Raw genomic sequence first — 22,365 nt, forward strand, 5'->3', positions numbered from 1 at the left:
TTCAATTTCGTGTGACTGTAGAACAATACACATAGGCACCTAGGAGCGATGGCATTCTTGGCACAATGCCAAGCATGCTATCGCAAAACTTAAGCTTTGCCATGTTCTATGCTAGTCACGTGTCGCGAGAATGGAGTTATCTTTGGAAAGTGATTGTTCAGAAATGTGGCCAAAGTTTGTCAGTGTGTGTACTGCGCGCACATACGCTTGCCCCTGGTGTTGTTCCATGGCCATGATTTCATAGCAGTGCCTTTTCTTACTTTTCACGCTTTTCCAGTAGTCAGAGTGATACTCTGCACGTGTGATCAGTGAAAGCAGCCAGCCAGGGACAATGGATGATAATCGTGGAAGGTACTGGCGCAAAATTACGGCCTATATCTAGACCGTTGTCATGCTGTTGCTACAGATAGATGAAAATATAGTCAATGCATGCACTGAATTCTCATCGGCGACTATTAGATTGACTAGGCTTTACTAGTTATGGCTTTGCGGAGCACCTGCAACATGGCCGACAACTGTGTCGCTGATGAAAATAAAAATAAAATGAAAATATTGCTATTTCTGCTTGACTTGGGGACTATATTAGTAGATGGTTGTGCAGTCAGAGTACAAATGATTGCACAACACACTGTAAGGTGTCCAAAATTTCATTCATCCTTATATAAGGGGCTAGTGATGGTGTCGTGGGGCTGTCCAAACAATCAAGCATGCAAGAATTATGGGAGACCGAATAATGGATGGTTGGCTGTAAACACTTTTTTTTTTCAATTTTCTACAGATTTTCAAAGTTGATGAAACCAGACAAAAAATGAGAGCATGCAAAAAGTCACAAGAAACATACTCATCTTCCATGTCCGACTGCCGGCACAGAAGTATTATGCTGTAAACATTCTTTGAACACATTCAGTGTTTTATGACGTGTCCCTTTCATATGTGTGGAGTGGGCGCTTAAGAATTCTGAAAGCTGCAATGGCACATAATAAATGGGCTTTGAATGCATTTGTTGAAGTGAGTCTTTATTTGTGGCATTCGACAGGTTTAAACACTGCCTTGCTTAAAGTGGGCATAGACGGACTCTTTCAGAGTGGTTCGCTGACGTGAAACAAGCTTCAGTGTGAGTGGGTGGGGAAGCTTCACTTGCACCGATTACAGCAGTACGTGGAATCTGCATTACTTTTCCATGAAAATGCACCTCTGCTCTTATTATGAAGCTTAAAGTGTCTGTTAATGATGCTGCACGCACACTAATAATACACGATCGTCATAACAAATGCTATTGTAAACGTTCAGGCACACCAATCACTCACTGCATCATCTACTCCGTTCTCCTCAGAAAAAGTGGCACAGGCACGGAATAATATGTCATACACTGATACCCTGCTTAATGAAATATGGCAGTGCACTTTGAAACAAAGACGTAACACAGATTGAATGAACCCGAGCGCTGTGTTTGTTCATTCTGTGTTACGTCGTTGTTTCAAATTGTGCTGCCATATTTCGTCATGACTAACCAACTAGCCCACCAGTACGTCTTAAACAACCTGCACATTGCCTCCTTTGATTGGCCGCATAGCTTTTGCTGCACTGTAAGTTCATTTTGAGCTGGAGTATAGGCCTGAACAGTCTTCATGGTGAGCTGCTGTGGCAACTAAAGGCTGCCACTGGTCTTTCATTGTTGTGTCTGTCCTGGCAAGGTAAGAGTAACTTTTTTGTGTTGTAAAAGAGCAATTCACTAATGTGGTGCTGTTTAGATCCGGTCTTCATTTGTTAAGAATTCGTTGAGCTGTGTGTCCAACCACTTTTGCATTCAAACAAAGCTTTGCTCGCTTGAGTGGTTAAGACTGTCCTCTCTACCTCACACCTGCATGCTTCTCTTGATTCGTGTGATTACACTGTTGCTGCAGGTCATCTTCGATACGCTCAGCAACCCCAGCAGCACCAGTGCCAAACTGAAAGGCATGGCACTGGAATTTATCCATGCTGTGTGCAACAAGTGAGTACCTGCTCAAATCTGCAAGAGGAACCTTCATTTCCCTACTTATAGGAAGCACTCTCATGTACAATGGATTTGCTGTTTCTTCATACGTACATATCGGCATCGTGGTAGACTTATCATTACTATTTTCCACTATGCTTGCCAGCAACAAATTTTCAACGTGGCTGCATTTTGGCAGTTAGGCCTACCCAGCACTGCTTCGCTAGGTGTCCGCTACCAAAGTTACGATTTGGTGTGAAGTCAACGCTGATTTGCAGTCGCTGTAGGGATTTTGGAAACTTGGGAAATCACTTTGCCATTGAATGCAAGAGTACAGAGATCAAACTGATGGGGCCAGTTTTTTTAAAAGCAGTCATTTTTAATGTACCAATCAATCATGTCTGAAAAATCAATCAAGACACTGTATGGCATCCAAAATTTTGGTTGTCATATTACAGTCAACCCCAGATATATCGAACTCAAAGGTGGTTGCAAAATAGTTCAATATATAGATAATTTGAAATATAATATCCCTATCTGAAGCTTATTTGAGATCTCTGTAGGTCTCGGGACAGTTCTCCAACATTGTGAAAAGAGGGAACTTTCGGAATTGCTTCTCTAAGGCAGAATAGAGTGCACGTGGTAGACTTTTTTTTTCTCTGATGCACATTGCAAATGGTCGTAATGGTCTTCGCAATGCTTATGGCTCCACTTTAAATCTACTGTACACGAATATACCCCAAGGTACATGCTGCAAAAGTTTAGAAAAATCAATCGCACTAGTCCCTGAATTACACGTGAACTGCTGCAGCTTAAACGTCGCATCAAGCGCCTAGGAACCTTAAGATCGAGAGCAAGCCACGTTTCATTGTAGTCCCTCCATAGCGAACTGCGCGCGAAAATAAAACAATCTAAGTGTAACTTTTTTTATGTCAAAATGCATAACTTTCTTACATCTGACCCTTCAAAATTTTGAAGACACCTGACACAAAAGAAAGAACCAGTTAGGAAAATTCGATCAAATCAAAGTGAAATTGAAGATCCTTATTGCATTGCATCAGCTTTCAACGATTACTTCTCTTCAGAGTTTTCAGTGGACAGTAGGCACGGCGCTGAATTTCGGTCACCTTGCCCTAAATTGTCAGACCTATCAATATCTGTCGAAGGGGTTTTGGCCGCCCTACTCAATTTAGACAAAAAGAAGCCTTCAGGACCAGACGGCATCCCTAATACATTTCTCATACGATATGCAGAATTTTGTGCTAAATACCTTGGGATCGTTTATAGCGAAAGCCTTTTGAATTCTAAAGTTCCTACTGACTGGAAGGTTGTAGAGATGATCCCCATTCACAAATCCGGCGATAAACTGTGTAAGTAACTATAGGCCAGTTTCACTACTATGTAGTTCAGTTAAGGTTGTGGAACATTTCATCTTCAAGCACTTGAGCTCTTTCTTACAAAGTAGCAACTTAATTTCCACTAGCCAACATGGGTTCCGGTGCGGTCTGCCAACTGTAACCCAACTTATTCACACATCAAACGATTTGTTTAGATCAGGGTGGGCAAATAGATGCAATATTCCTCAATTTCGTAAAGGTCTTTGATCGAGCTCACATATCGGGCACATAGCCTTAAAGGCGTCCAACAGGTTTTGGCTATTAAGAAATCATCTGAAGCACTACACAAGTAAAACAACGCTAACAGCCTACACAACACTAATACGCCCATTGCTGGAATATGCTGACTTCGTTCGTGATCCGCAAACCCAAGTAGACATAAACCGTTTTGGGGAAGTTCAAAAGAAAGCTTTTTGAATTATTTTCAACGCATACAGAAGGCATGTTTCCGTCACTAACCTACTGAGCGCGATCATAACTTCAAACCCTTCAATCCCGCTGTAGGTTGCACCGCTTAAAAATGCTGCATAGTATCATAAAAATGAAACAAAAATGAATTTTGAGGCCTACATGGAAGACAATACAGCACACCCAACACGCAACAAACATAACTCGACAATAGTAGTTCCACAGTGCCGAACCAAAGCTTACCAGTTTTCTTTTTTTCCTTGAAACGATATCTGAATGGAACGGGCTCTCGCGTGATGCAGTCTGCATGACAAATCAAAAGTCATTCCTATCTGCTGTCATGTCTTCGCTATTGTCACGTGGTAGTGACGTTGAAGAACACAGTAGCAAATACTGTGAAAGACAAAACTAACTTTTATTGGGCGAACCTGTGCCCACAAAAACAGGCTACACTTATAGCACAATGATAGCGGCGAACACGGTCGGCGATCGTCGAAAATGTGATCAGCGGGTCAAGTGCGTCGGCTTTTATACAGCAGTCATCGAATGTTCCAGACTAATCGTTGGGACCCACCCGCATGCCTTCCACAAAGTTCTACAACATTCGAGTCGCATAATGAAATCAGATAACACAAGGTTCGGCGACAACAGACAGCGGATAGAAGCATCGATAACTTTCCAGAAACTTCGGATACATGCAGACGCGTCCCGCGCTGTGCGATAACATTTGTTAGGCGGCGAAACGTGGTCGCCCGTTAAATATAAGTACACGTGTCACTATAAACCTAGTATGCCTACGTTCATTTTTGTGCTTATGTCTTTTGTAAGTGCAGTGTTCGTTTGTGTATGAGTGTTTGTTATTATGCTTGCCTTGCTGCATCGCGACACCCACCAAAAAGGGATTGCTTTTCTTATTCTATAAATGTAGTGTTCGCTTTTGCATTAGTGCTTGTTATCATGCTTGCTTTGCTGCATCTTGATACCCACTAAAGGGCCTGTACCACTTCTGCCTTGGCTACCAAATGGCGGCTGGTGCTATTGAATAAATAAATAAATAAATAAATAATGCTAATCCTAAAAGCTTGCATCACCCAGTAGGGTGTCTACCTACTAGGAAAACCGGAAAAATAGGGAATTCTCAGGGAATTTGAATAGTCTGGATATACTCAGGAAAAACTCAGGGAATTTGTGCTTCTATCAGGGAAAATTAGCTGTAATTTTATTAAAAGGGAACAAAAGTCGTCTTAATGCTGGCTCCAGTAACAGACAAATCGCAACGAATTGTCATTGAATCCATGTCATCGGCACAAGGTATTGCCAGACTTCTTAACGACCGATTTTCCAGAAGCCCGATTTTTCAGACGTGCCCGATAATTCGTGCGGCTTCGGGGCATTACCACATACTCCACAGAGTCAATGTATATTGCCCTGACTGCAGGTTTGAAATTGCATTAATCAAAGCCACCACCACGGCCATTTCGATTGTCTCGCCACCTCAAACCGGTGCTCTCGCACGCAGATCCGCTGGCAGCCATAGCCACCACCGCACAACGTTAGGCCTGGCTGCTTCTATGTTCGCTAGCTTCTTGCCGTGCGGTACCATGTTTTTCATTGAAAGAATTTGTCGCTGTCAGCAATGGCACTGACTTCGCCTTTGTAATCCTCGTGATTGGCTTCGAAGCTCGCAAAGCACAGCACGTTGCGCAATGCCAGTCTCCGAAAGTTAGTTTCGCCTCAATAGAAAAATGTTGCACGGTGAAGCATAACAAGCGTAAGAAGGGGCAATTGTCACGAGACGTAGTATGTATTCCTTAATTATACACGCGTGCTCACCCATCTCCTGTCACAGTATGAGCACCGACATGCCTAACAAGTGTACTGGCATGCCTTAAGAGCTTTTTCGGACATGCCTGTGGCAATTGGAGCCCTTAACTCTTTCGTTACCGTGAGAAAATGGTAGTTTTTTTATAGGTCTCGGGAAAACAAAATTCACCACCAGAAATCATATTCCAACAGCATAGCGTGTTGTGCATAATGAAATTCTCTTTCCAAAAACATACGTTGCCAAACAAAAATTTTTAGGTAAAACATAAAAATTCTAGAAAACACCATTTTTCCAGCCAGTTCATAAAAACAATAAAAAAATATCTGCTAAAAGATTAGCCCTTTGACGGTCGATGACGTAAATATACGGCGCCGCGAACAAGTCCGAAAATGGTCGATGCCGTATATTTACGGCGCCGTCTATACGTTTAAAAAGCGCGCCAATTTCCTAACTTTTTCTTTTCTGTCATGTGCTGCCACTATGTGGGGATACAGGGGATATTTTTCGTGCGCCTATTTCTCTCGGTTTTCGTTGCATGGCTTGTTTTAGCGCTAGTTTGCTCCTGCGCATCAATATACTACCGCTCGCGCACTGGTGTGCGAGCGGGCGGGCGGCCGTTTGGATTTTGTTTTGCGGGCAGTTTCGGCTTTTTGTGCTTGCGAAACTGATGGCTGTCTCATTCCTAATCGCTCAAAGGGTGACCGCTTGTTTTTCGCTTGTTTAGTGCTCACAGGGGTGCGCATAGGAAGGATGCCGCCGTGTATGCGTTTTCGTTTCTTTTCTATTTTTTTAAGACTGGCAAAAACTCATTGTCCTAGCTGGTTGGCGATAAGATGAAGATTAGCGGAAGTTTGTCAGACTTGTTGCTTTTTTTGATGGGCACACAACCAAACAGTTTCCTTAGTGTGTGCACCTATGTAGTTCGATTATGCTATGGCGAACACATGGTGGAAGGAGGATGAGAACAGGAAGGACCGATGCACTGAGGAATTAACAAGAAAGGAAGCGTGCCACCGCCTCTTTGAAGGAGCTTGAGCTTAAGAAAACAAAATGTTGGCTGACGCCAAGATGCAGCTGTCCCTCATCCAAACCAAACCCTTTAATGCAGTGAAACTCAACATTGAGATATTGTGTTTGGGCTGAGAGTATGTCAGGACACTTGAGGTTGACTTCCCAGCTACTGAGAGAGAATCTTAGTTGTGACAAAGTTCAGGCCTCGTACCAATGAGCTTGCTATCAGTTGATAGAAATAGCTCATATTAAAAAATATTTACTTCTGTATGCATCTCCTTTTCGTTTGTATTTGAAAGTGCTCGACTCGATTCAGTATGGGTTTTACCATCTTTTCCGCTGTTCATTTTACTATCACCTTCTTTCTGTTCTCTTTTTGAATAAAATAGATATTACTCCTTACTATTCAAACTGAATTAAATCATTTTTTTTTGTTTCAAAATGCTTACTAAACAGTGACAGCATCGGGCAACATGGTGTGAGCCCGTCTTGACATAAAACAATGTTCTGGCTTATTTAGAGAATTTTGCAAAGGTGCTCAGGAAAAACCTGGAAAACTCAGGGAATTTGGAAGTGTCAACTTGGTAGACACCCTGCCCGGACGCGAGACCACAGTCCAATACAATAGTGCATATTGAATGTTTTTGCTCAAGGTGAGCTAGAAGTGGACCCGCCATGGAAGCGAACTAGCCTGTATGCGCTGTGCCTCCATCAGCACACTTTACTGCGAATCGCACATGAATGGGCTCGGCTGCATGTATGCTGTTAAAACGGCGGATCTTCATACAGTAAAACTCCACTAATTCAGATTTCACGGGAGCGGAGAAAATGTCCCAATTAACCAAATGTTGAATTAACGAGGTTTCGACAATAATGACTCAAAAAATGCCTAAAACATCAACATACCTTTACTTCATGAAATAAATGGTTATTGTTGCTTGTTGCGAGGGAGAAATTTGCCCGGAAAGCACAATATTTCAGAGTTCTTGTAGGTGGGGCAGTTTGCGCAGTCTGTCAGGAGAAACGACACAGATGTCCTCCAAAACTTTAAGGGCGTCATCGGCCTCTTTAGCAGTGCGGCGCGGCACTTCACACTCATCCATGACAGGCTCATATTTGCTATCAGAGTCGGGCTCTTCATCGCCTAGTACATCCACTATTCTGTTGTCGTTGAGGTGACCGGCAATGGCAACGTCACTATCAATGTGTATGTATTCGTACAGCAAGATGTCCGGAGGCAGAAGTCTGTGAAAGCGACTGTCATCTTCCTTGGCATTTTGGTTAACATCCGCATCTCCGGCTTCCAAAGAAACACTGCCACGGACAAAACCACTGTGTTGGAAGCACTTCGCAATTACTGCGGGTGGCGTGTTGCTCCACACATGCGCCACCATGTACACGCCACTGAGCAGAGTTACATCATATTTTTTCTTTGCCTCCATACAGAGCAACATGCGCTCAAGCACTTGTCTTCTGTATCGGCCTTTCACATACTGAATAATTCCCTGATCTAGAGGCTGCAGGGAAGCCATTGTGTTAGGTGGCAAAAAAAAAGCTGCTGTATGTGTGTCAGCCCCGACACATTGTTGTGCGCACTACAGTTATCTAGAACAATTAGCGTTTCGTGCGATTTTTCACAAAAGCGGCAGTCCAGTCCATGCAGCCAGGCCTGAAATATCGCTGAGGTCATCCACGTCTTTCAATTCGAGCGATAGTCTACGGGAAGTTTCTTTATGCCTTTGAAGCATCTCGGCTTTTCTGCTTTGCTAAGTATTGTGGGGATGCGCGACTCTCGCGTGTCCCCTGATATGTTTTTCCCGCATGGCGCGTCTCCTGTAATCCGGCTTCGCCGCGTGGCCTGCATGATGCCCGCGGCGGTCGATGTGGTTGGGGCGCAGTGCGGGAGATGGCGCGAGTGTTGCGTTGCTAACGCCGCCTCACGGCAGGGTTACTTGGGGGCGCGGCGGGAAAACGGGCTGTCTCTTTCCCGGCGGGTCGGCAAACAGCGTGGACGTCCCGCGCGCCGCCGACCCATGCTTCTGCGAGACCGTCTCGCGTGGCCGCCTTGGAATGCGCCACCGTTGGCGTGACCGTACACGCGAACGACCAGGCGTTGGGATCCAGCATGGGGCGAACATATTCGCTCGCTATGAGGTCGCGGTAAGTCGGACTTCTAGATTTGTCGGGCGCCCATCGGCATGTTTTGTGGATAGCAACTCGGCTAGCAGGCATTGATTTATGAAAGGTGCAATAAATGCCCTTGTGATTGTTTGCACTACTGTGTTGTCGTTCCTTTGTCCCAAGAGCACAGAGGAGAACCCCACATCTGGCTGCCCAACGTGGGACTCTTGGGACATTGGACGATAGATTTAACAGTTTGCTTCGTTCAAGACATTTGTTTGAACCGAAGCGTAGGCCTAGCGTGAATTTTGATCGCTAGCATTGGCGGCGTGCTTTCTTGAGCGAGGTGATGGTGGCTGTAGTGTGTTTGAACATGTCAACATGCTAAGCCTTTTCGCAAGTGTTTTTTTAATGACATTCGTCAGTACGAGAGCCACGTGGTCTGCATCCTGGGAGAGCGAGGCTGAGTGCCCGCGGAGCAGTGGCAAGCCTGTAGCGAGTGAGTACGGAAGCCTCGTGGGTGGTCCGAATTTCTTATGTAAATAGCTTCTTCTATCTTTTTGACTCGGATGAAGTCGCGGCTCTGGGAGCCGGGTGGCCGCGGGCCACGGGTGCCACTACGGGCTGACTGGTATTGCGGCCTGGCACCGGGCGCTCCGACACTGCCTGGGACGGTGGGCGCCGTCAACTCGGATGCTGTGTGCACCGAGCGGAGTAGGACCACCTCGCAGAGCTGACGTCTCCTCGCGGCTGCCTGTTTTGCGCGCATTCTGGGTGTTGTTTTTGGATGCCGGTTGTTGTCAGGGTAGCGACACTTTAGGCCTAAGGCTTTACGAGGCTGTCTGTCGCACGTGGAGGGACACAACCTGGTGGACCGTGGCGTTGAGGTGTTGCAAGTTGCTTCCCTCATTCTAGTTAGCCTCGCACGAATTGAAATTACTCGTTCGACTCAAGAAAGCGAGCTTCGTTCACGTGAACTTAGCATCTGAGTAGCTGCCCGATCTTTTGCTGGCCGAGTTGAACATCGTACCACGTGGGCGATGTGCATGCATAATTCCTCTCCCTTGCACTACTTTAGTGTTTGCCGAGTGTGTTGAGTGTACGCAGCGTGATTGGAGTCACCCCTGGCTTGCTGTCACCTGCACATTGTCTGCGCTGCTGCCCCGGACTGCGATCGAGTCACCCCGGGTGATGGTGATGCTGTGGCCAGTTCGGCGCAGCGACTTCGGCGGCCTCCTGCATCCAGTTCACAACCCTCGGCGCGGACAAAAGAGCCGGCGGTCACCGACAGCTACGGCGGCTCTTCCCAGCAGGGCGCGTCGGCGCGAGCGACGCTTGTTCGTACCGACTACTGCGTCGTCGTCTCCGGGGTCCTGGCCTGGCATCGTGCCGTCGAGTCTGCAAAGCTGCCGCTGTGACCGGCGGACACTAGCGGTGCAGCCAAGGACAATGTCTGCTCGCATGCTATGGACAGCGTGGACATTTCCTCGACGCGGCCACTGTTTAATGTTCTACCTTGTTCGCGAAGCACAGTTTGATGTTAGACCGTCACATGTCTCGCCGGAATATGTAGTGATTTAAGGTTGGGGGGATGTGGGGATGCGCGACTGTTGCGCGTCCCCTGATATGTTCTTCCCGCATGGCGCGTCTCCTGTAATCCGGCTTCGCCGCGTGGCCTGCGTGATGCCCGCGGCGGTCGATGTGGTTGGGGCGCAGTGCGAGAGATGGCGCGAGTGTTGCGTTGCTAACGCCGCCTCACGGCAGGGTTACTTGAGGGCGCAGGGGAGAACGGGCTGTCTCTTTCCCGGCGGGTTGGCAAACAGCGTGGACGTCCCGCGCGCCGCCGACCCATGCTTCTGCGAGACCGTCTCGCGTGGCCGCCTTGGAATGCGCCACCGTTGGCGTGACCGTACACGCGAACGACCAGGCGTTGGGATCCAGCATGGAGCGAACATATTCGCTCGCTATGAGGTCGCGGTAAGTCGGACTTCTAGATTTGTCGCGCGCCCATCGGCATGTTTTGTGGATAGCAACTCGGCTAGCAGGCATTGATCTATGAAAGGTGCAATAAATGCCCTTGTGATTGTTTGCACTACTGTGTTGTCGTTCCTTTGTCCCAAGAGCACGGAGGAGAACCCCACAGTATCAATAGCAGTAGCCGCTCCGTGCCAGTCATGTTGGCAGCCAGCAAAACTGTTATTCTATCCTTGCTTCGTTTACCGTCAACGTAAGGGTCCCCCTTAAATGTGATGGTGGTTTCCGGCAAGGCTTTGTAGAAGAGGGTCGTCTCATCTGCGTTAAAAGTGTCGCAGGCATCATAATCGGCTAGGCATGCGGGCAGTCCGGCCCTCCAATCTTTGACAGTGCCTTCATTCTCCAGCCCCTTTCTCGCTGCACACGCTTCGGAAGACCAGGCCGTGTCTTTTCTTGAATGGGTTGATCCAGCCTTCTGATGTCTTGAAGTCTTCGATGCTGAGCTTTAGCGCATACTTTTCGGCCTGCGCACAGACAAGGGGGCCACTCAAAGGCAGCTGCGCATCGTGCGAATCGGCAATCCATCTTAACAACACTTCTTCAAGTTTCAGGTGCGCTGCCTTTAGCAGTCTCTTCCTGTTGTCAGTGAACTTGGTGCTGTCATACACCTGAAGAATCTCCGCTTCATTTTTCACATACGTGCTGATCATGCTTCTCTTCACGTTTAATTTATTAATTATCACCTGCCAAGGCACCCCTGCCTTCATGGCTTTCAATATTTATACTTTCGTTGCCAAATCTTTCGCTTTATACTTTGCCCGCTTCAGTGGGGCACACGAGCACATGGTGGCCCAGCTAGGCGCGCCAACGAAGCGACGGGTACACACATGATGTCAAGAAAAAACAAAGTATAAACGGAAAAACAAAAGCGCAAACAAAATTTAACACACACAAAAAAAAAGGGTCCGCCGTCCTTGCACATGCACCTGACGCAAACCGATAAACACAATAAAAACGACAATGAAAAAAAGTTGCACAACTCTGCAACCACACAACTGCACAAGCAAAAGACAACGTTGGAAATGGTGGACAGCAATACAAAGAAAAAAACATGTATGTATAGATTAGGGTTGCTAGCATAGACCGTTAACTACCGTGCCAATAACCATAGCGATGCAGTGGTAGTGCCAAGCGCCAAAAGCGACTGCAAAGCCAGAAGTACGTCATTGCTGCCATGTTTTTTTATATGTAGGTTTGTCTATTATGTAGCAATAAAATACACATGGCGCCCTTGACGTATTTCCGGCCTTTCGGCACTCCCAGCACATGCAAGCATGGCCTTTGAGATAGACGCATGCTAATCGGAGACACCATCGCTGGCGGTGCGATTTGAACACCCCCTAAAGCCACCCAATCCTATATGCCTCACATGCCTCTGAGCTCCGTGAAGTGTCCGAATTAATGGGAGTTTCGTGCCGTAGGGTTATGTACATGTTTGATGGGACCAGATGGTGTGTCCGAATTAACCGAATTTCTGAATTAACAGGGGCCGAATTAACGAGGTTTTACTGTATATGGGCCAGGCGTACTGTTGTGTCAGGTTTCGGAACCGACTTCCTGTTGGAATTGGTTGTCTTCGCTTCGTGACTGCCCTTATAAAGGCCATACATCTCTTCTTGCACACCGCCCAGTGCTCTGACACAATGCGGCCATCCCGTCTCATCGTTCTCAACCATTCCCCTCTGGGCCCTGCGTCAATGACTGCCAACACTACACGCATGCTGATGCTGATAGTTTTGAAAGTATGGTTTTCAGCTTGCAGAACAGCCCAGTCCATTTCCACTTGCTTGTAGCCATGCGAGCACAAATGAAACGCATGCAGCGTGGACCTGCAAATCACAAGCACAGTGGCGAGTTGTGCATGCCACTGCCGCATGGCGGGGTGGGGGAGGTTGCAAAGCCATATGCAGCGTGTGGTGGTTTTGTTAAATTCAAACTGTAATGTAATGATTCCTCCAAGTTGAGGTTATAGTCTGATTCGTTTTGGCAGCTTGCGGAATCCTAAAACACCATTTGCGAAAAGCCTTAATTGTCTACAAGAAGACAAATAGTCAGGCATCCCATTCCCGGAACCACTCGGACTAAAGATTGGATGTCGTCACACTTTCAAGCTTGTGGAATGCCTATCGAACTGGGAGGCCTTTCGTGTTTTTTAAGCAGAATGGTGATCGACTCTTGCCGATAATGAACGGCCGCAGTTTACACAAGTCATCCATATCTATAGCGAGTGAAATTGAGAGCACCACAATCATTTTTTCTCAATGGCATGTACTGCTCTTCACATTCAATCTCCTGTTTGACAGCATCTGCTGAAAGGGTGCAGTTACAAATTTGTCGCCGTTAAGTATTTCCGACGGCGTGAAAAGTGATTGCACCTCCGTTAGGAGAAGAGCATTTTTAGAGGTGCAGTACAGCAAAGCATTCAATAGATTGATAATGCGATAAATGAGAGTTCGATGTGAACGTAGTACATCGCTGTACTTCTGCATATAATTTTCAAGGAAATATTAAAACTACTCGTTATAGACAATGATTCGATATATCCGAGTTTGATATACCGTGTTTACATGATTGTACGTCGACTCGAATGTAAGTAGACCCCCCCATATCATGTATAACAGGGAAAAAAAAAAGAGCATACCCAAGGGCGCATTCCATAACCAAAATTTATTAGTAGCTGGCATGGTCACTGGACTTCTCGTCTTCACTTGTGTCATCATCCTTACTATTGCTGCCATCGTCATCGCTGTTACGTCCCACAGCGCATCGTCATCCAGCGAAATTCCACATTTGGCAAATGACTGCACTACGACATCTTGTGGAACAGCAGCCCACGGCAAATGCATCCAACCACACGCAGCCATCAGGGAGGCTCTTTTGACACGTCCAGTTGGTGTAAGTTCATGGTCTTCTGCAGCCAGCCACTCGTACTCGCGGCGGAGCAGGTCCTTAAAAGGCGAATATCTGGGCTTGTTTGATGACCATGTAGCACTTCACTGGCAGGGGCTGATCACGCATTTCAGCAACGTACCCTGCAAGCTTGGCCTACAGCTCCGGAAAGCATCCTGACTTTGGCCCGTCAGAAATTCTTCGCTTGCCGTCAAAGGTGAAAATTTTGCTTCGCCGTAGTCGCCACTCTCGCACCACCTATTCAGAAACATCGAACTTGCGGCCTGCTGCGCAGTGATTTGTTTCTTCGGCATAAAGGATGGCAGCCCTCTTGAACACTGCTGGGAACAAGGGCCGAATGTTTAGTGGGCCTGGAGCACTCATGACAACTGAGGAAGCATGGAAGCAGCACGTAGCCGGCAGTCAAGTCGAACGCATCAAACTAAGAGCTACAGAGAAATAGAAACACGTGAGCAGTGTCTAGTCTTCCATGAACTATCGGTACTCCCTGCAAGCGCCGCGTTCTGGGGTGCCGCCGTGAATGGAACACCAGCACTTCCATCAACTACCGACACTCCCCCATGAGTGTTGTGGGCACTGTAAAACTCTACAAAATTTTGAAAAACCCTTCCAAAAAGCGATCAAACATGCGGGATAGCGAAAACTACAGGTAGGGCCATAGAGAAAACATAAAATTGTAACTACCTTGTAGCTTCCCTGATATCTCGTTGGTCTCACTTTTTTGGCGGTGCCATGTTTTGGTTTCGATTGTAAGTTGACCCCCCACTTCAGATTTTCAAATTAAAGAAAAAAAAATTGGTCGACTTACAATCATGTAAATACGGTATGTAGGATCAATGTACATTAGTTCTATAGAGAATGTGTTAGTGCTGTGAGACTGTTTGTATAATTGAGCAGGTCCAAATTTCTTGTCTTTTTGGCTTTTCTTGGCTGTGGGGTATGTAAGTATTCCTTGATCACTGAAAGCGTAAATGGTATGTATAGGTGACATCCAAAATATGGCAGCCATGATTTGTTCCTGGCTTTTGCAATTGCTTCCTGCACTTGCAGCACATAAAAGCAGGTTCTTTGAGATGGTTTTTTTGTTACTCTGAGGCAAGCGTTGCTGGAGGTGTGATTTGAGCACAATCTATTTTCGAATTTATATTAATTTGTTTTGAATACTTCGAAAATTATGAATTCCGAAATACAAACCGAGGCATATACCACAAAGAATAATATTCGTTCAAATATTTTATAATGTCGAGTATTTGCACCAGCCTACTAATTTGCTCCGTATCTGCTAAAGCAATAAAATGTGTCTTTGCTTATGGATTAGAATGCACCATGAAAGTCACGTGTCTTTTGCTTTGGGGGACGGGGGCAGCCAAGGTGCTTTTTTAAGTGCCTCGATGGCTCTGTGCATCTTTTGTGTGCGTGACCAGCCCGGCTTGATTGCAGCAACCCTGAAGACAAGCTGAACATGGTGGGACGCCAGCTGATGGAGACCCTGCTGCAGTTGGCACTGCCTGCCCAGGAGATGGTGCGTTGATTCTCTTCATTTTCCAGCTTGCTGCTGTCACTGTTACTGCTTCACAGGGACAGTAAAGTGAAGTACTTAGCCTACGCAAGGAGGCTCCCGTCTTCGAGGGGAAAGCAAGCGGGCCCTGGATGTCTCGTCCAACATGGGCACGGGACTTGTGGAACTGTTTATGTATGTGCTGTGAAGGGTACAGGAACACTGTGCCCTTGTGACTTGCGTTGTTAGGGCAGTGTAAATTTAAACTACTGAAAGCCAGTGAGACGACCACAATTTCAAGCATGATTTTAGTTATGCTATCTGTAAGGGCAATATGCCACCTGGCTTCTAAGCATGTTCTAGCCACAGAACTAGATGTCTGAAAAATAATTGCCACATGGAGCCAAATAATTCTCACAGTGCGAGGGGAAATACAATGGAAAACATTACATGTTGGTTGTCAAGTACGTTCTTTATTTTGGGAAATTCTTAGCACACATACACACAGGCAGTCTGCGTTCTGTCCCGCCACACCACACGTGGCTTGCTCTGCCGATTACTTCACTCACTCAGTTCGTTGTCATGTGCTCCTCGCACGTCGACCGCGCACACATGCCCTCCATGTTCTCCCTCCCCGCCACACACTGTTGCCTAACGTCTCGTGCCTGCGACTCTACGCCACCTGGCGTCGGCCGGGTACCATCACAGATCCCCCCCCTCCCCTTTTTATCCTGTGAAGAGGGCTTCCAAGGCACGTGATAAGGGCTCAGTTGCTCTGCATTAGCAAGGCCTTTCTGTTTCCCTGTAGCCGGGTCTCTGAATCTGTAGGTATTGCGTCCAATATGTGCAGTAACTCTAAATGGCCCTGTGCGTCGAGGGCAAACTTGGCTGTGATTATTAATGGCTGCCTTACTTATTGAGTGCGTGTCCCGGAGAACAAAACAAAAAAATTAAATTATGGGGTTTTACGTGCCAAAACCACTTTCTGATTATGAGGCACACCGTAGTGGGGGACTCCGGAAATTTCGACTACCTGAGGTTCTTTAACAAGCACCTAAATCTAAGTACACAGGTGTTTTCGCATTTCGCTCCGATCGAAATGTGGCTGCCATGGCCAGGGTTCAATCCCGCGACCTCGTGCTCAGCAGCCCAACACCATAGCTACTGAGCAATTACGGCGGGTCCCGGAGAACCAAGTCTCCAACCTGGAAGGTAGCTGGAGCGCACTTTTTGTTGTAATAAGTTGCCTGGGTGGCTTTTGCCAAGGCTTGGTGGTCCTGTGCAAAGGCCCAGGCATCTTGAAGGTACACATCCGGTTCTGCAGCTAGGGCATGAGGTACAGAAGGAGGCACCTCGATGCCAGCTGCCTGATTATGATGACTCTATGGGTTCCGTAGTTCCCGGCTATAGCACAAGAAGGCAGGCATAAAGTCAGTAACTACACTTATAGATGTGCGCATTGCAAATGCCACTTCGGGCAGCCTTTTGTCCCAGTCCCTGGGGGAAGTGCAGTAGCCCGCCCACCAGGCATTGTTTAACCATTGCGTTATGACATTCCACCATCTGTCCTGCTGGTCTGTATGGGACTGTGTGGCTCTCCTTGATTCCCCAGCGCTGGAGAATGGCTTTCCACAGTTTGCTTATGAATGGTTTGCCATTGCATTGATGATCAATTAAGGAGGTAGGCGCACTTAATGGGAAAAGCTCCACAAACTACATAAACTTGTCCAGCACCACCAGGATGTATTTGCGGCGCTGAGGGGTTGCGGGCAGTGGCCCAATAAGGTCCACACTTAGCTGCTGCATTGGGTGGGTGGCCCATGAACTGACCATCGGTCCTTTTGGTTTTTGCCGGTGAGGTTTGAAAGCCTGGCACTGCTGGCAGCTGCGGCTGTAATGGGAGGTGTCGGAGCAGATACTGAACCATGTGAACCGGCTCTTCACACGTTTCCAAGTTTCAAAAAAGCCTAAATTCCCACTTAGGGGGTGGTCATGCTCCATTTTCACTGCCATGTCTTGCAAGTGTTGGGGAAGCCAGGTGATGTTACGTTCACCGACCGTGTACATAAGGATACCATTGTTCGAGATTTCGCTGTCATCAGCTAGGTCCTGTACCCTCTTGGACTCTTTAGCATCACCAGGTAGCAGGCCAGGCTTTAAGTATTGCAGCAGCTGCAGCAGAAGTGGATCCTTGCGTTCTTCCAACTGGAACTTTGCAGTGTCGGTGAGTGGAGACACATCAGTCATGTCAACAGGGGCTGCTAGTTCAAAACGAATGGTTTGTTGTGGCTCTTGCGTTTCGATTGGAAACCAGTCCTTGCCAAACAAGGCTGAGCAGATTCGGCAGCAAGGATGGGGCACCTGCTTAGTGCATCACCTGGGATGTTGGCTCGTCCTTTACGATGCCTCATGCTACACTTGAACCCTTGTAATCTCAACACCCTATGTCGCACTCTGCACAATGTCTGCTCAGTTGTAAACATCCGAGCCAAGGATGCATGGTCACAGTGCACCTCAAATTATGTGCATTCTACATATGGTCGGAATCTATCGACAGGCCACACCACAGCGAGGCGTTCCCATTCTTGGACAGTATAGTTCTTTTCAGCAGCGCTGAGGGTCCTGCTTATAAACGACACAGGCCTGAGTTCACCTTAGACTCCCTGCAACAACACTGCAGATATCCCAGTGCCAATGGCATTTGTTTCAATCGCAAAGAGCCTGTTCAGGTCATGCAATACCACAGCCACCTCCTAGCCTCAGTCTCTCGAATGCTGTCTGTAGCTCGGCACCCCGAACCCAGTGGGCTCTTTTCTTGAGGAGAGCTGTCAGGGGTCTGGCTTTGTCAGAAAACCAGGGGATAAAATTTCTGTAGTATCCCACAAGGCCCAAAAACCTTCGGAGCTCCTTGACTCTTTTTGGGCATTGGAACTCTGCAAGCGCCCGCACCTTATTCGGGTCAGGTTGACATTTGCCTGGAGAGATTACACAAGGTGTCTACCAACCTGGAAAACCTGGAAAACCGGGAATTCTCAGGGATTTTGAGTAGTCTGGAAGAACTCAAGGAAATCTCAGGGAATTTGTGCCTCTATAAGGGAAAATTAGCTGTAATTTTATTGAAAGGATCGAAAGTTGCGGTAATGCTGGCTGGAATAACAGACAGGAATCTTAATGAATCATCTTTGATGCCCTGTCATCAGCTGGCAGAGTTTCCAGTTTACAGTCAACGACCGACTTTCCGCTTTCCCAATAATTTGGACGGCTTCGCGGCACCACCACGTACCCCTGGAGTCAATGTATCAGAACGTCTGAAATTTCGGACGCAAGAACTCTTCGCCATCCGATTTTCCGGATGTTTTGCCGTGACCGCAGGTCCGAAACGGCATTAATAAAAGCCACCACTGCTGCCATTTTGATTACCTCGCCTCCTCGAACCCGCGTTCTCGCTCGCAGATCCACTGGCAGCCGTAGCCATCACTGCGGCAACGCTAGGCCTAGCTGCTTTGATGTTCGCTATGAAGCTTCTTGCCGTTGAGTGCCGCATTTTTTAATGAAATAATTCGTTTCTGTCTGCAATGGCATGGACTCTGCCTTTGTGGTCCTCACGATTGGCTTAGAAGCTTGGAGAGCATGGGGCGTTGCATAATGCCTGTTCCCGAAAGTCAGCTTTGCCTCTGTATAGAAATGTTATTTGTTAAAGCATGCGCAAAAGTATTACAGTGAAGCATAACCAGCGTGGGAAGCGCTTAATATCACGGGACGCAGTATGTATTTCTTAATTATACACGCATGCACCCGGTATTTCCTGTCGCAATAAGAGCAACAATATGTCTTAATACATGTATCGACAGGCCTTCAGAGCGTTTGCGAAGGTGCCTGTGGTGGTTTGAGCCCCTAAGGGCTGCAAATGACATGCATTTTTTTCTAACCAGCTGATTTTTCTGACGTTTTCGCGGCCCCTAGGGGGGTTAGAAAAATTGGACGTGGACTGTGCAACTGACCAAGAAGATGCTTCATATGGTCCGTGGCGCGATCGAGTGGCGGACGGAAGTCGAGAAGAGAAAGGACCTACGCACTGAGGAATCAACGGGAAAGGAAACGTGCTGGCGCGGTTTTGAAGGAGCTTGAGTTTAAAAAACAGCGTCGGCTGATGCTGAGATGCAGGTGTCCCTCATCCAAACCAAAATAAACTCTTTAAAGCATTTAAACACAACACTGAGGCGGTGTGCGCGGGCTGAGAGTATGTCAGGACGGTTGATGTTGACTTACGAACTGTTGAGAGAGAATCTCAGTTGTGACAAATTTCGGGCCTCATACCACTGAGCTATCAGTTGATAGAAACAGTTCACGTTCGAAAATATTTGCTTCTACGTGCATTTCCTTTTTATTCGTATTTGAGAATGTCCGACACCATTTGCAATTTTTTTCGAAGAAATTTTATTTGCTCTGCATTTTACTAACCCCTCCCTTCTATTCTCTTTTTGAATAACACAAACACTACTCCTTAGTATTCAAATTGGATTAAGTTGTTTTTCTTTAATTTTTTTTTTCACAAGCTTTCAAGGATTCCAAGAGAAGGGAAGCGCGTAGCAGTGGGCGGCAGAAAGTTAGGTGGGCAGATGAGATTAAGAAGTTTGCAGGGACAACATGGCCACAATTAGTACATGACCGCGGTGGTTGGAGAAGTATGGGAGAGGCCTTTGCCCTGCAGTGGGCGTAGCCAGGCTGATGATGATGATGACGACTAGAGAGTGACAGCATCGGGCGATGTGGTTTCAGCCTGTCTTGACATAAAACATAGTTCTACATCACTCGGGGAATTTTGCAAAGGCACTGAGGGAAAACCGGGAAAACTCAAGGAATTTGGAAATGCCAACTTGGTATACACCCTGTTACATGTCCAAGGAACTTTAATGCCTGTTCACAGCCTGTAACTTTGCTGGGATTGATTGTCAGACTGGCAGAGCCAATTCTCCGTAGTACCTCATCGATATGTTGTAGGTGTTCCTCAGAAGTTTCTGAATAAATGAGCACATCGTTAAGAAATTCCATGCAGTAGTTGTGTTTTATGCCTTCTAACACTTTGTCCATGAGAGACTGAAATGTTGCCTTCCCACCTGTTACCCCAAATGGCATTCGCTTAAATTGAAACACTCCTCTATGGCACAGGAATGCAGTCTTCAGTACATCTTCAGGAGCAACCGACACTTGAAAGAAGCCCGAAGCAAGGTTGATGCTCGTCAACCACCTAGTGCAGCCGAGCTGAGCCAGTACCCAGTCTGTGCGGGGTATTGGATATACTGGCACAGTGGTGATTGCATTTAAGGGTCTGTAGTCGACCGCAAGGCGATATCCTCCAGTTTTCTTCTTTACTAATACAGGGGCACTGGCCCACAAACTGGAGCAGGGCTCAGTAAGGTCCTGGTTCAGGAAATCTTGGATGCACCCATCAAGAATTTCTCTGTCTTGGCTGTTAACCGGGCACAGCTTGCATCTAAGTGGTGGGTTGCTGCCTGTGTCTATTTTGTGAAGCACCAGGGACGTGCAACCCAGCAGAGTGGTAAAAAATATGGTTATGGTCTGCAAGGATGTTATTAAGTTTCTGCTTCTGGTCCTCCCGAAGGTTCTCTAGACTACACTCGCCACTCTCAGTGGTATTGTGGCATACATCCTGCACATCTGCAAAAAGTGTCTGTAGAGAGCTGGCCACATTTTCATCAGGCCCTTGACCTTGCTTATCGCATTGCAACGCTGTCTTACAGACTGACGGGGGTCGGTATCCAGCATCCGGCGCATATCGGCGCTTCGGTGCCTTTTTAACTTTGATGAACCCATATGGGTCAGAGTAGTGACCGTTCGCCAAGGCCCATGGGGAGAGAAATACCTGCCACCTCAAGAAAATCCTGCCCAAGGACAACATCGTGACACAGCTCTGGCAACAGAAGAAAACACTGCTTCCTGGATCCACCTTGCCAACGAATACAACAGCAAACTGGTTGTGCAGTTTGTGACCAGGCCTGAGCAAGCCTGGGGGTTCGTGCTTCTTCCCTGAAGGTTGCTCCCGCGTGCCTGGCCGCTGCGATGGCACGGCTACCTATTAAGCTCACGCTTGCCTCAGTGTCCATGAGTGCATGAAGGACACTGGTACCAATAAACAGTCCTAGCAGTGGTTCTTTATTTCCGGCTGTTGCGAGCACTTGCAGGGACGTCACGTAGCCGTCGGCCGGAGAAGCGGCTACGTTCGTCCATTTCCTGGGCAATCTGCTTGTAGGTGTCCCGGGGAATTGCAGTGAAAACAGTGGGGTTGGCTGCGTGGTGTAGCAGTGGTGCATTAACGTGCAATGTGGCCAAGACTGCCACACCGCCGACACGTGATACTGCGGTTTGGTGGCTAGAATCGCGTGATACCCTGTGTCGCTTGAAACCCGAAGTTCTGAGGCGCTCTCCCGAGTTGTTGCGGTGTCAAAGTATAGTTGCCCCATGTTTTTGGCATGCGAGCGAATGACACAGGTGAGGGGTTCCACTCCGGGGCTCCAGTAATAAAAGCGTCGTTGACCATGGACACTCGGAAGCCGAAACTGCCTCACGCTGCAGCTGCCACCCTTGTTGCTTGGCCAGGAGGGTTTGGTTGGGCATTTCAGTGATGTGTGGAAATGAATAGACGAAGGCCAAATCAGCTGCTGCTTATGCAATATGCAATGGTGGCGGTGGTGCATAGTGCAGGTGATGCCAAGCGCATTCCATGATAGGGCCGGCCACTTTCCCCATTTCTTGCAGGTTTGCGAAGCTCATGCCGTCTCTTAGGTCTTGGAATGTCGGATGCATTTGTCTCCGCACGCGTTCCACCTTTTCGGCATCTGAAACAGGCTCCGATATGCAGTCATAGTACTCGGCAATGACGTGAATGAACTGCTTGAGGTTTTCTGCCGGATGCTGACTGCGCTGATCTAGCTCTTCTTTTAGTTTAAGCCTTTGAGGGTCAATGACGTAAATATACGGCACCGCAAACAAGTCCAAAATGGTCGATGCTGTATATTTACGGCACTGTCTGTACGTTTAATAAGCGTGCCAATTTCCTAATTTTTTTCTTTTCTGTCGTGTGCTGCCACTATGCCACAGGGGTGCACATAGGAAGGATGCCGCCGTGCGCGCGTTTCCGTTGCTTTTTTTTTTTGACTCGCGAGAA

General features: G+C 47.4%; 1 protein-coding gene across 2 annotated transcripts in view; it reads left to right on the forward strand.

Annotated features, from left to right (window-relative positions):
- The window catches only part of LOC142573224 (proteasome adapter and scaffold protein ECM29-like), a 233,850-nt gene that overhangs the window by 131,814 nt on the left and 79,671 nt on the right, over positions 1 to 22,365 (forward strand). For both annotated transcript variants that reach the window (XM_075682818.1, XM_075682819.1), the window contains 2 exons: positions 1,905 to 1,993; positions 15,122 to 15,203. In XM_075682818.1, coding sequence (XP_075538933.1) covers positions 1,905 to 1,993; positions 15,122 to 15,203 — 171 coding nt within the window. The remainder of the gene's footprint in view (positions 1 to 1,904; positions 1,994 to 15,121; positions 15,204 to 22,365) is intronic.

The sequence above is a fragment of the Dermacentor variabilis genome, chromosome 2, assembly GCF_050947875.1.
Source record: "Dermacentor variabilis isolate Ectoservices chromosome 2, ASM5094787v1, whole genome shotgun sequence".
Lineage (NCBI taxonomy): Eukaryota > Metazoa > Arthropoda > Arachnida > Ixodida > Ixodidae > Dermacentor > Dermacentor variabilis.